Source organism: Cydia strobilella, chromosome 23 (assembly GCF_947568885.1).
Source record: "Cydia strobilella chromosome 23, ilCydStro3.1, whole genome shotgun sequence".
NCBI lineage: Eukaryota > Metazoa > Arthropoda > Insecta > Lepidoptera > Tortricidae > Cydia > Cydia strobilella.
Genome location: NC_086063.1, coordinates 8650233 through 8663507, shown reverse-complemented (window position 1 = coordinate 8663507; position 13275 = coordinate 8650233). Strand labels below are relative to the sequence as shown.

Below are 13275 nucleotides of genomic sequence, written 5' to 3'. Positions count from 1 at the left end.
ATTGTTTCACTCGTAACTTCGATTTGACATTCTTTTTTGTCCGCAGGTAAACAGTTACCAGACCTACGTGCACTACGGCCACGATTACACCCCCGGGTCTTTGCGAGTACAATCCCCCACGCTTAGCGCGGACAAATTAACACCTAACAGGTAAGGCTCGTTCACTTCTTTCTAGATCCCTCATTACCGAGAATCGTGACCACTTGGTTTTGCAGTTCCTTGGATTTGTCTCCATCGGTCTTAGGTAGCCGACGCTTTTTTTTTAATAAACTGATCGGCGATTGGCCCTAGTCACACCTGATGGAAAGTGAAGACAAGACAGGGCCTAAGATGGAGCTCACCGGCTCAGCCTATTCACTCTTGTTTTAAAGAGACCGAGGTCATATTGATCAGGGAATACAGATGGCGGGAGCGCATTCCATTCCTTAACCGTTCGTACCAAAAAGGAGGAAGCAAAACGTTTCGTCCGAACAAATTGAATGTGGACCACGAACCAGTGCATTCGCTCCCCGCGCCTGGATGTGCGATGATGGAAAGGGGAAGGTGGGATCAGGTCGTGCAGTTCCTGTGCGCTCTCCCCGGAATGTATCTGGATGGAGTTTACCAGAGGCCTTCTTAACTTGGTCAGATTATCTAGTTGTTTGGGTAGTTTTTGCGACTTCCACTTTTCCGAGCACGATCACTTTTTCTAAACTTGCATCAAATATATGCATAACATGGCCAAAGTAGAAAAGCAACCTGTTTGTATATGGTGGAAAGACGTTTTATGATGCCAATCTGTGAAGTGTGAGGGAATTGGCATATATTTGTGCGCATGGCCGTCCAGGGTATCCTAAGCATTCGCCTCCAGCCCCATATTTCGAAGGCTCACAGACTATTCTCTATCAAATACTACAGCTGTTCGCTCCGACATTTGCTCTTAGGCACCTACCTACCTACCCAACTACCTACCTACCTACGAATATTGCACAACGGGCACGATTACACTCCCGGGTCTTTGCGAGTACAATCCCCCACGCTTAGCGCGGACAAATTAACTCCTAACAGGTAAGGCACACATGAGTATCTTCACAGGCAAACATAGATTATCCCCTACCAAATAATAATAATAATAGGCCTTTTCATCTGTGCCAGATGTTTTAAGCAGCATCCCGGTAACGACACTTGCGTTCGTGGCTGTGTAGCCCTATGCGGGAGAGGATCCCTCGTCCACACACGCGGCAGGTGTATGCTCCCCCAGGTGGGCGGGGGTTGGAGGCCTGCTCGTGGCGCCCCAAGCGTTTTTCTTTCAAGTAGGTAAACCAGGCATCGTCGTGCTTGGATTGGCCATCATGGACAACACGACGCCACATGGGTCGGTCTTCGGCCAGTTTCTGCCATTGGTTGCATGGGATATTAAAGGCAACCATATCACGCTTGACACAATCTTTAAAGCGCAGCATTAGCCGCCCGACCGGTCTTTTTGCGTCTGCGATCTCTCCTAGCAGGATTTGACGTGGTAAACGAGTCCGTTCCATACGATGCACATGCCCAAGCCACCTCAGTCGTCTCTTCTTTAGTATGGCTGTGATACTAGGGAGCTGTGCCTGGCCTAGAACAGACTCGTTTGTCACGCGATCCTTCCATGTGATGCCAAGTATGCTCCGCAGACAGCGCATGTGAAAGGTGTTCAGCCGGCGTTCTTGTTTTGCGTAAGTTGTCCAGGATTCCGCTCCGTACAGAAGTGTGCTTAGGACACACGCTTGGTAAATAAGCATTTTCGTTTTTACCGTGAGATGATTGTTGTCCCAAGCCCTTGCACGGAGCCTCCCGAACGTAGTGGCTGCTCTGCCGATGCGAGAGTCGATCTCCGCGTCAAGCGAGAGATTGCTCGATACAAGCGAGCCAAGGTAACAAAACTTGCTGACCACCTCGAGAGGCGCGCCGTTAAGCATGATCTTTGGCTGTGCTGAACACCCTTGCGCTAGTATGACGGTTTTCTTGGCATTAATGGACATGGAAAAGAGGTCACAGGCTTTTGAAAAATTGTCCATGATTGTCTGCAGACTCACTGTGAGCGACGAAAGCAGCATCGTCAGCGAAGAGAAGGCTGTCTACAAATAAGTCCGCTCTATGGCGTTTGGACTTAAGCCTCGTTAAGTTATACATCTGACCGTCGGATCTTGTGTACAGGTGTATGCCCTGTAGGTCGTCTCCAAAAGCAACCTTCAAGAGTACAGAAAAGAATATTCCGAAGAGAGTAGGTGCCAATACACAACCTTGTCGAACGCCTCGGCGGACGTCGAAGGGAGCAGATGTTTCACCGTTGTGTAGGATTGTGGCTTCCATACCCTCGTGGAATGATTTTACTATCTTCAGGAGCTTTGGAGGGCAACCAATACTGACAAGAACCGAGTATAGCCCCTCTCTGCTCACAGTGTCAAAGGCCTTGTTAAGGTCGACAAAAGCTACGACTACAGGACTCTTTTGCTCCCTACACTTTTCCTGTAACTGTCTAAGCGAAAATATCATATCGACAGTTGACCGTTGGGCCCGAAAGCCGCATTGTGCCTCTGGATATACGCGGTCAGCCAGCTTTTGTAGTTTAGCCAAGGTGGTCCTAGCAAAAGTTTTGCCGACGATGCTAAGCAGGGATATTCCACGGTAATTATTGCAATCACCGCGGTCGCCTTTGCCTTTGTAAAGAGTGACGATATTAGCGTCGCGCATGTCTTGAGGCACGCAGCCCTGTTCCCAACATTTGGTCAGGTTGTTGTGAAGGACGGGAAGGATGCACTTAATCTTGACGATTTCGGTGTACACTTCGTCCTTGCCCGGACTTTTACCGTTTTTAAGCTGTTTGACGGCCAGGTGGAGTTCCTCTATGGTAGGTGCGGAGTCCAACTCGTGCCAAGTATCCAGGACCGGGAGTAGTCCCATAGTTTCTGGTTGAATGTCGACTGGACAGGAGTAGAGCCCGGTGTAATGTTCCACCCATCTTGCCATCTGGCGACTGCTGTTTGTTATGACAGAGCCGTCAGCTTCCTTTAGAGGGGCCGTCTTTTTTATAATAGGGCCAAGAGCTCGCTTAATGCCTTCGTAAACACCGCCTATGTTTCCTGCGTCTGCACACGTCTGAATTACTTGACAGAGTTCTGTCCAATATGCGTTTGCATAGAAGCGAGAGCTACGCTGGAGTGAGGCTTTCGCCTTTTTGAGCTCTGCCCGTGCAGCATCGCAAGGATTAAGACGGAAGTTTAAGAAAGCCTGCCGTTTTAAGTCAATAAGGGGTAGTAAGTGCTCCTCATTTTCAAGTTACCAGTCGTGTGACTTTGCCTTCTGGTACCCAAAAACTTTCCCTGCGGTGTCTGTGAGAAGGGACTTTATTTTTTCCCATTCGACTTGCGCTGATACGGAACTGTCCCATGCCGATATTTCGTCGCGGACCGTAGTCCCAAACAACTCCAATGCCTCCAAGTCCCGGGTCTTAAAAAGATTGATCTTCCTTCGACCAAGAGGCTTAGACGAATGAATCTTTTTTGGGACTAATCGGACCTTGGTGGAAACAAGACTATGGTCAGTGTCGCAATCGGCGCTATGGAACGTCCGTGTATGGAGCGTTTCCCGCAGGTCCCTCCTTCTGGTAAGAGCAAGGTCTAACTGATGCCAGTGTTTTGAGCGAGGGTGCATCCAGGAGACTTTTCGCATTAATTTTCCTTTGAAAAATGTATTGGTGACGCACAGTTGATATTTTGAGCAGAACTCCAGCAGTCGTTGTCCGTTGTCGTTTAGCTTACCTATACCATGCGCACCTAGGCAATCGGGCCAGTCAGTATTATCCTGGCCGACCCTAGCGTTAAAGTCGCCCATAATGTGAAGCCTATCGGATGAACGCACCCCGCGAACTAGTTCATCGAGCTGGTCATAAAATCGGTCCTTGGCCTCGGGTTGGGAGTTGAGCGTCGGTGCGTAAGCGGAGATCAAAGTGACGTAGCCGCTTTTCGTATTAAGACGCAAGACCATGATGCGCTCAGACACACCTACAGGTGTCTCTATTGCATCAAGAAGATGATTACGGACCGCAAATCCTACCCCATGCTCCCGTGTTTCCGAAGAACTCTTGCCCTTCCAGTAAAAAGTGTAATTAGCTTCGCGCAAAGAGCCCTCATCTTCAATCCTGGTTTCCTGTAAAGCTGCAATATCGACGTTTAACCTGTTGAGTTCCGCGTCAATATTGTAAGTTTTGCGCAGATCTTGCGCGCAATCAAAGTTTTCGCAGGTGTTCGGAAAACCTGTCCTCATTGTTCGGACATTCCATGTCGCGTAGCGCATGAAGGAAGAATTATTGTCGCTTTTGAAAGTTTTGTTTCCATTCTGAGCAGGTGGTTGGTGTTACAGCGTCAACGTCCAGCCGTAAAGCTTGTGTCCCGTTCACCCAGACAGGACAAATTAACGCTGAGGCGGATCAGTACCTTATTGGTCGAGGATTGCCCGACTTCAAGCAGGCGGTAACTGATCAGTGGATCTTCGATGGATCCTCCTACTGTCGGGAGTGGCCCCTGGCGCCCGCACATGCGACGCCTATTCGTGCGGACTTATAACCGGTAACTGCCACTCCCCGTGTTGTTTCCCCCCTGCAAGGCAGGTGGGCGAAGTGCCCTCTCCGCGGATGCTGCTGCGCCTGGGACAGACGACTTTATGGCAACACGGGCTTGCCCAGAACCCGCACCACCCTCTCTCTCCTCCCCGACATGTTCCACAGGAATGACAAGTCAGTACGTGTGGTGCCGGTTTGGCCGCAGGTGCCTGGCTTGCGCCTAAACGGTGGCTCCAGATCCGGGTTTATTATTAGTTTTCCTTCTTTTTTGAGACTTGGTGTCAGCGTCTCGGGGCTTAGTGTTTCGTAAGACACACTTCAGCCGTAATCCCTTAGTCGCCTCTTACGACACCCACGAGAAGAAAGGGGGTGGTGCTATTCTCGCCCGACACCACACGGCACCCCTACCAAATACTGCAACTGAAACAGAATGGGTCTTGATGGCGACAGCGAACTGGAGGTCATAGCCAGAGAAAACACAAGTGGATCGATGATCTGCCAAAATGATAAAACCAAGAAATTGTTGACAAAATATATGGCGCGCCGCACGAAACTTGAGACGGAAGAAACGTCCATTGCATAGAAACATAGAAACGTGCACTATGGCCACGATTACACCCCCGGGTCTTTGCTAGTACAATCGCCCACACTCAGCGCGGACAAATTAGCTCCTAACAGGTAAGGCTCAGTAACTGATTATCCCCTTCTAAATAGCGTAACAATAAAATAATGGGTATGGAAAGGCGACAGCGAAATAGATGGCGTAGCTAGAGACAACGCTTCTGAATTGGATCGATTGGTTACAAACAAAAAAACAAACATCATATATTGTCAGGCAACAAAGGCCCTAAACACTTCTATTAAATGGGAACAAAAATGTCAGCACCTAGGTAATACGAGTATCAATTAATTAATTAATAAAATTAACTAGGTATGTTGCTTAGTTACTACATTAAATTACATAATTTATCTAGTAATAAATTGTGGTCTATGGCGAGCATTTGCACATTTCAGTGGTAAGAAATCATCAATAACATTTTAATGTCGTGTAAAAATAAAAAAAATAAAAGTATCAAATGCGCTGTCTAGTGGTAATTTGTGATCTACGTCCAGTTTATTTGACTCATTTGAGTAATGTGACACCATAACATGCCGTCAGGCGTACACTTTTGATGAATTGTGTTTGTCAATTGCGAGCAAATTTATTTTAGTGCCTCTGTTGTCCAATTTGTGAGTCATTCGAATTAAAAATGAATGAATTAGTCCCGAAAGGATGTTTATGTTTGGAGTAAAGTAGAGTACGTTTACGTTGTTAAATTTTTTTAGTTTCCAACATATATTGTGTGCCCAGTAATTAATAGATGACTTTCTAACGACAGGGGCAAGGCTGGTCCAGAAAATGCACTTATAGGTCTAGTAAAAGTTTTGTGGTTTTCGAAATAATCGATTTTTTCTGTTTATTTCTAATAGCTAGCACCATAGTTGATAACATTCACCATCTAGGCCATGTCTTTGTTTGTAAAAATGTTAATAGCACGTGTTACACTATTATAGAATCAGTATCAGATAAACTATTTTTTTTGAGAAGAGAGCTAAAGATTATTCTCCACAAGCGATCGTTGTAGAGCATAATCTTTAACTTTTTTCTCAAGTTGTTGACAATTTTTAAGAAAAAAATGATTGAAAAAATCGGTCTGGCCACCATAAAGCTCTAAAATAAAAATCAATCTTGAGCAAAAAACAGGATACGTATTTAATTTGTGGCCTGCTGTAGTCGGTCGGATTGTATGGGAGCGGCTTTTCGGTCGCGGGTTCGTGTGACTCTTAATCATCATATTTTTGTCTCATTGTTGTAGATCTGTCAACGGAAGTCTTCCAAGGAGCGTGGATACGTCTTCAACAGTCCAATTTAACCCTGGGAATGGGTCGCAGAACAACTCGCTGCAACGCAAAAGGCAGGATAGTAGCAACGCGTTAAACAACCTTGGGTTGCCGACCACTGAAGGTAAGATTTTTACTTTCTTAACCCTTAAATGCATGATTTTTTGTTTTACTTTTTAATAAATTGAAATAGATGTGTCATGTTGTATAGATTGAGGGAATAATATTTTGGATAGCTGCATATTGAGCCACGGACCATCAAATATACGATGCATATATACATCATTATGCATTTAAGGGTTAACACGTTTGCGGACGGTGAGTGACATCTTGTGTCATAGGCCAAAGGAAACAAAAAACTAAGCAATAAGCAAAAGCAAACGGCTTCTAAGCAATAGCGCCGTTACATGGCGACGTAACAATCACAATTACACACAATGTTACGTCACAATGTATTGCCATTTTGTTAGAAGCCGTGTTTGGCGGTCAAAGAGTTAGGTTAGATTATAAAATTGTGTTTTACAAGAAAACCTTAAGACGTACATACTGCGACATACATACATACATACATTATTACATACAATATTCGAACGGTAGGTACCTTAATCATGTTTTTGTTTTGATACTAAAGGGTGATAAACTGTAAAATCATTAACAGGGGTCAATAGGGGTCGATACAGCCTTAGAATATAACGGGATTATAATTAGAGTGGTTCTCTTTGTACCTAATTAAAAATTGTCTCTAGCTAATTAGTATCTAATTGAAATGAAAAAAAAACTACTTTTTATTTTAGACAATCACAACACGAATATTTCGTTGAAGCAAAAACCATATCATTAGTTAATTTTTCTTTTATTCTTGAACTAGCTCTAATTTAGTTTAAAAATAGCTTTATTTAATATGAATAAAAAAATTAAGTGGTAGTGCTTAATGTTAATTTACTTTTTATTTAATTAATGACTCATTTTCGTGTAATGTTTTACAGTACTTTATTTTGAATCCAAAATAATTAAAAAGTTACAAGATAAGTACAAAATGAAGCTCATTCAGTCTTTTAACCGAAATGACCTAGAATATAATCCTAAAACTAAATTATATTGAAAACTAGGTTATATTTTCATTTTTTCTGACTATTAGTTTACAAAGAACTCGTTCCAGTCCCTGATGAAATGAATTTAACTGTAATTCGTTTATGGAAACACTGTTTTGTGTTCTCAATTGCTGAAAAATTGTACTTATTTTTCGTGCAACTAGCATTTTAATTCATTCATTTTTAATTAAGCGTGAGTAAACGTTTTTAGGATAAAAATGCTGTCGTGATAAAGTTACTTTAAATTACTACTTAAGCTATTTTGGAGGGAAATCTAAAGCCAAGCCAAAAATCACAAAGTATATGCACCAACTCGACTTTTGGTGTCAAGAGCTCAGATTTTTTGTCTCCTCCGTAATAGTTTAGACGTTTAAGCAATAGCCATACCCCTATATAAAATAAAAATAAATTCTTATTTGACGAAATTAATCATTATGCAATGTGCAGCGAAATTTTTTTTTAAACATATTTTAGAGATACTGAACTAATTTACCTCTAATTGAGGACTTACATTTAATTGAATATATTAAGCCATCTTTATTTTAATCGATACCGATTGTTTTTTATTAAACACAACACAAATATATATAATAAAACTAAAGAAATAACCTCACTTAATTACAAGCACTGTTTGTATTCTTAAATACACCATGAATCGTCTGTAATAAAATAAAAAACTACTAATGTTACTTTTAATAAAAAGCTTATCTTGTTCCCTAGTGAGTCGGGTACCAAACGGCGGCATCATCCAAGGAGTTGACCTCCGCTACGCCGCTACATACGGCAACCCCCACCTACGATCAGGGGCTTTAGGCTTCACTGTAAACACGGCGAAGCCTGCATCAACTCCCGCGCCTCCGCCCTACTCGTCTGTGCGAAGTTCCGTTGTGATGCCGTCAGGTGAGGTTTTAAGACCCAAAAGCATTCGTGTCAATTCGTAATGTCCAAATTCAGTTGTAGAATCCCCTGGTCCTTTTCTTCTCCTTTGTCTTTCTGGTACCTTGTTGTACATTTTGCTGCATTTGTTACCATCTTTTCACTCTGTCCTTATCTACTCAAAGGTTATATAGGTTATCTCTCGAAGGGATAAGTTCGCCTTTGTACTTCTTATTAAGTTTGTGTTTTTTTAATATGTATTTTTGTACAATAAAGAGTTTACTACTATTACTACTACTAAAATCAGTTTATATCTATGAACTATTGCAACTGTTCAATCTAGTTTAAGAAAAAGGTATGGTGTTTCAAAATGTTCATTCTGAGTTGTATCTTTTACTTTAATAATTTTTTAAATTTATCAATTTTTAGTGTGATGGGTTTGAATGGAGTGTTGATTAGGAAAAGTATAAAAAAATCGAAATAAATCAAACTTTGTATTGATATTCTTATAAAAATGATTTTAAATCCGTTTGTTGTAGGTACTTCGTCACATTCGATCACATCCCCGACAAGTTTAGCGTCCCCACAGTGTGCTACGAGCCCTATAACGACTTCTACAATGTCTACGGATAGCACGCAACCGGCGGTGAGTTTATGGTTTTAGGCTAACATCGTAATGTAATGTGGGAGGTAATTGAAACGACTTGTTACGATTAAAACGTTTATTGGAATCGTTTCATGTATAATAAAGATCCTATATACTAGTATCACAGAGTAAACATAATAGAGAGTACACAAGGTTACGGTTTAACTCACTTATTTTTAGTTGTTACATACAAACTTGTAATAATAAAAAAGTGTAAAAATAAATAATGGAAAGATATGATCTTATTATAATTTTTGTTTCATTTTCTCCTTAGATCGGAGTGGCGACGTCATCAGCAACCCCCCAGTCACCCAGCGCTCATTATATATTAGCCCCATCGAATAGGACTATTAGCAACGCTGTTACTGTTACTAAGAAAGGTAAGTTGTAAATCATTTAGTTAATTTATATTTTAGAGACTTGACTGACTTTTGACTGACTTGGAACTCCGGTAGCCATTTAAGAAATATAACACTGACGGTAGATGTCGCTAGGGTCTCCCTAAGGCTCATATATGATAGAAATATTCGCTGTATTGTGTAAGGTCTAGGTAGCTCAGTTGGAAGAGAACCGGGCTATCGTTCCGGTGGTCGTGGGTTCGAGTCCCATCCGAGACAGTGAATTTTTCCGCTTTTAATTTGTTTCTAAGCTTTATAGTAGGTATCGTTCGCAGACGTTTCTGCTTGATATAAAATTAATTTAGTATCTCCCGAGCGGCGGTTTTATTCCTACTGTGCTGACCTTTGTGTCACTAATAATTTTGACGTAACAGGCGTTTAGTTTGCTTTGACTTTTTAAATACAAAATAAAAATATGGAAGTAACCATTCAACTGTTTAGCTCAAATTTTCAATTTAAAGATTACAGTAGATATTTTGGTTACTTAATTTTATATCTTGTTCGCTTATTTGGCGTTATTTTATTTTAAATTTACGGAGAGTTAATTTAGTTTAGAGTATCCTTTTCATCTGAGGACCCATTTCATTTTCGTATCTTTCCATGATCTCCAATCTAAAAATATGCTCAGTGTTTGTTTATTTTTTATTTTAGGGTTTACAAATGTCACAGATCATTAATATTAGTATAATATTAGTATCTTTTTCAGGTAATGGCCTCCAATCTCCGCTAGCGACACATGTGTAATAAAAGTTTAAAAGACATTTACCAAAATAACTAAGAAAGTAGAGACAGTGAAAACTATGAACTAAAAGTTAAATTCTGGTCATTAATATCTGATCACCACACATCATAGTCATTTGACTATAATTGTGGTTAGATATTAATCACTAGATTTTACAATTATTTTAATGACAATGATGTTGTTTTGTTAAAAAAACTAGTGTCAAAGTTCGGTATAAAAATGTTACAAGAATCAGTTCGAAAACTGTATTTTTACTTCGTCAATTTTCAAGGACACTCAAAGTGACTTTCAAATGTGGTGTGTTATTATTAAGAATTAAAAAGTTTTGTAAAAAGTCAATTTCAAATATCCGACTGAGAATCTTGTTGCTATTTGTAATTATATTTCAGAATAGATATAGATATATGTAACTAATTATGTATAGTTTGATGTATCTTCATGCATAATTAGTTTTTCTTGATTATTTCTAATATGTTTATCGTAACTGTTACAAATATAAGTGTCATTAAAATCACGTTATTCTGTTTCTGGGAAAAAAATACTTTCATTTTTCTTAAGCGACAGAATTAACTTTTTAAATATACTTTTTTAATAAAAATATGATATATATTTAATACCTATTACATAATTTCAGTCCTGAAACTTCATATTCAGTGGTTTTACAATTTTACAAAAACATCACTTCCGTCTCGAAACAATGATTTTAACAGTCGTTCTTCTCTGTAAAAAATTAAATACCAAAATTTGTTAGCTTGATTTGGCGCGGCCATAGCTATGCTCCAAATATTATTTTAATATGCAAAGTAAAAATATTGCCTATGATAAAGTTGTTTGTAAAATTGTAAATTTATCTGTTTAAGTATAAGCTGAGATCATTTTGTAAATGCAGTGTTGTGGCTGGTTTTTACACCATGTTTTTACATTTGTAAGCGAGTGTGGCCTATGTATCATAACTGCTAAAAGTTACATTTTGTACTTACCAGCTTTCGAATTTCCACCTAGTTATAAACTTAAGCTTTAATTTATCTACGAAAATGTGCCATTTCCATATCTCATACACATATCTTTATATTAAATTATTAGGGAAAATTGATCAGAAATAATAGCACAGTTCTTCCATTTCGTTTAATAGTGCAATGTCAATTAAGAGTGTTTTCCTTCAAAGTTTAATAAATTATTTCAAATATTATTTTATAGTAAAATATTTCATCGACATATAGTATATTTATCGCGTATAATATGCTCAATCTTTACAAATGGATTTTATTTCAAATTCTTATCTAAGACTGATTAGACTAACCTTCACATTGCCTATATTCATTTGTCGAAAGTTCAATGACTAAGGACTGACAACATTCTATTTGGCCCTGAGATAGTGTCGCTACAACTTTACATATGGCAATAATGCGCGTATGGTAAACTTGAAGCATGACACCCAAGAAAGCTAGTAAATTAGGGCCTTTTAAATGGTACCTCACGACTTTACGGCTTCGGTGGCTTTGCCGTGAGGCCCATTTAAGTTTTTTATAGTTTGTTCTGTACTCTGTATGTAGTTCAAGAAACTCAAGAATGTACATATAAAAGTGAGAGCGCACTATTCACCAACTAACTGTCTTCAGTTTGGCGAAAATATTGTATACCTAGTTCTAAGTGTCTTTTTTTTGAAGTAAAAAAAATTATCCCTAATTCAGTAGCTTTCCTGGGTGGATGCTTCAAAACTTGTATCACCGAATTGGGCGTGTCACCAAATAATGCGAGTTTACCCTATATCATATATAGTTAAATAAAATGTCAGTACCGGCCATGTCAATGACTGCTTTCGAAACATTGTTTATTGGAATATCGTGTTAAAAATATTTTTTTCTCCCATCTTTGATAATTTGGCATTTTTGTGGTAAAAACATTTGTAATTGCAAAATAGTTTCTTCTTTTTTACACCATTGACATTAACTTTTAACGTCTCAAGTCTTGCCAGTAGGTAAAATAAATTGGTACTTACCACTGAAAATACTTACCATATCGAAGGCCAAATACAATCTTGCCAGGGTATAAATACGAGAGTAAAATCGCTGTATGCCAGCTATATATTACACAATTACTTGCCTCATGAATAACTTAATCAATTACATTAATTGTTAATTTCAATACCTACTAGCATTAGCTATTCAAACTTTGGGAACCTAGAATCCGTATTGACGACGCCAGTTAAGTAATTCAGTGTTTCTATTGAATGTAGCATCTGGTTGTATAATGATTAAATTACTTCCCTTTCCATGTACAGTCGCCATCAGATATATCGGAGCGGCCGAGGTGGTCACAATATCTGAACACGCACTCTAACGCCTTGACAATAGAGGCGTGTTCAGATATTTGTGAGAGTCTTGGCCGCTCCGATATATCTGATGGCGACTGTACACCCTAAATTCTATACAAAACGATCTATTAATGACAGTTATTAGGTAAGTATCAAGAGATTGAACTTGGTGATAATAATTAAACATCTTTTGTCAAACGCGGTAAGGTATGAGTATGAATCAGAGAAATAGCCACTGGAGTGCACGAAAAGTCTTATAATGCAAAATCCAGTCTTCAAAATTGTACGTGATTAAAAGTCAAACTGTCAATTAAAATAATAACAAACTTTTCGGCGACTACCCTCTAAATTACAGAACATTATTCACTCCTAATGACAAGAATTTTTCAATGTCGAGTCCCATTTGATGTAATGGCGACCTTGATTGTATCGATTACATGTGAAATACTGTAGTCGTGTTTCGTTTCGTTGTCTAAACTGTTGCTATAATTAGGAACACATAAATGGTGCCATAGTTTTTTTCACTAGAATTTAAACTGTCGTGAGTAATATTAATATTACATCCATTTTATGATACGGTACGGTTATACATTTGCGTTCGTGACTAAAAATATTTAAGTATAAAAATATCAATTGGATGATACATAAATAAAAACATATGATTTGTACGTGAAAATTGTACGTGATTAAAAGTCAAACTGTCAATTAAAATAATAACAAACTTTTCGGCGACTACCCTCTAAATTACAGA

At 39.3% G+C, this 13275-nt stretch overlaps 1 protein-coding gene across 1 annotated transcript in view; it reads left to right on the top strand.

Annotated features, from left to right (window-relative positions):
• The window catches only part of LOC134751909 (irregular chiasm C-roughest protein), an 87552-nt gene extending 77335 nt beyond the window's left edge, over positions 1-10217 (top strand). Inside the window, exons 17-22 of the mRNA XM_063687462.1 lie at positions 47-150; positions 6433-6581; positions 8269-8448; positions 8964-9070; positions 9345-9450; positions 10175-10217. Coding sequence (XP_063543532.1) covers positions 47-150; positions 6433-6581; positions 8269-8448; positions 8964-9070; positions 9345-9450; positions 10175-10212 — 684 coding nt within the window. The 3' untranslated portion in view covers positions 10213-10217. The remainder of the gene's footprint in view (positions 1-46; positions 151-6432; positions 6582-8268; positions 8449-8963; positions 9071-9344; positions 9451-10174) is intronic.
• Positions 10218-13275: the final 3058 nt, after the last annotated feature.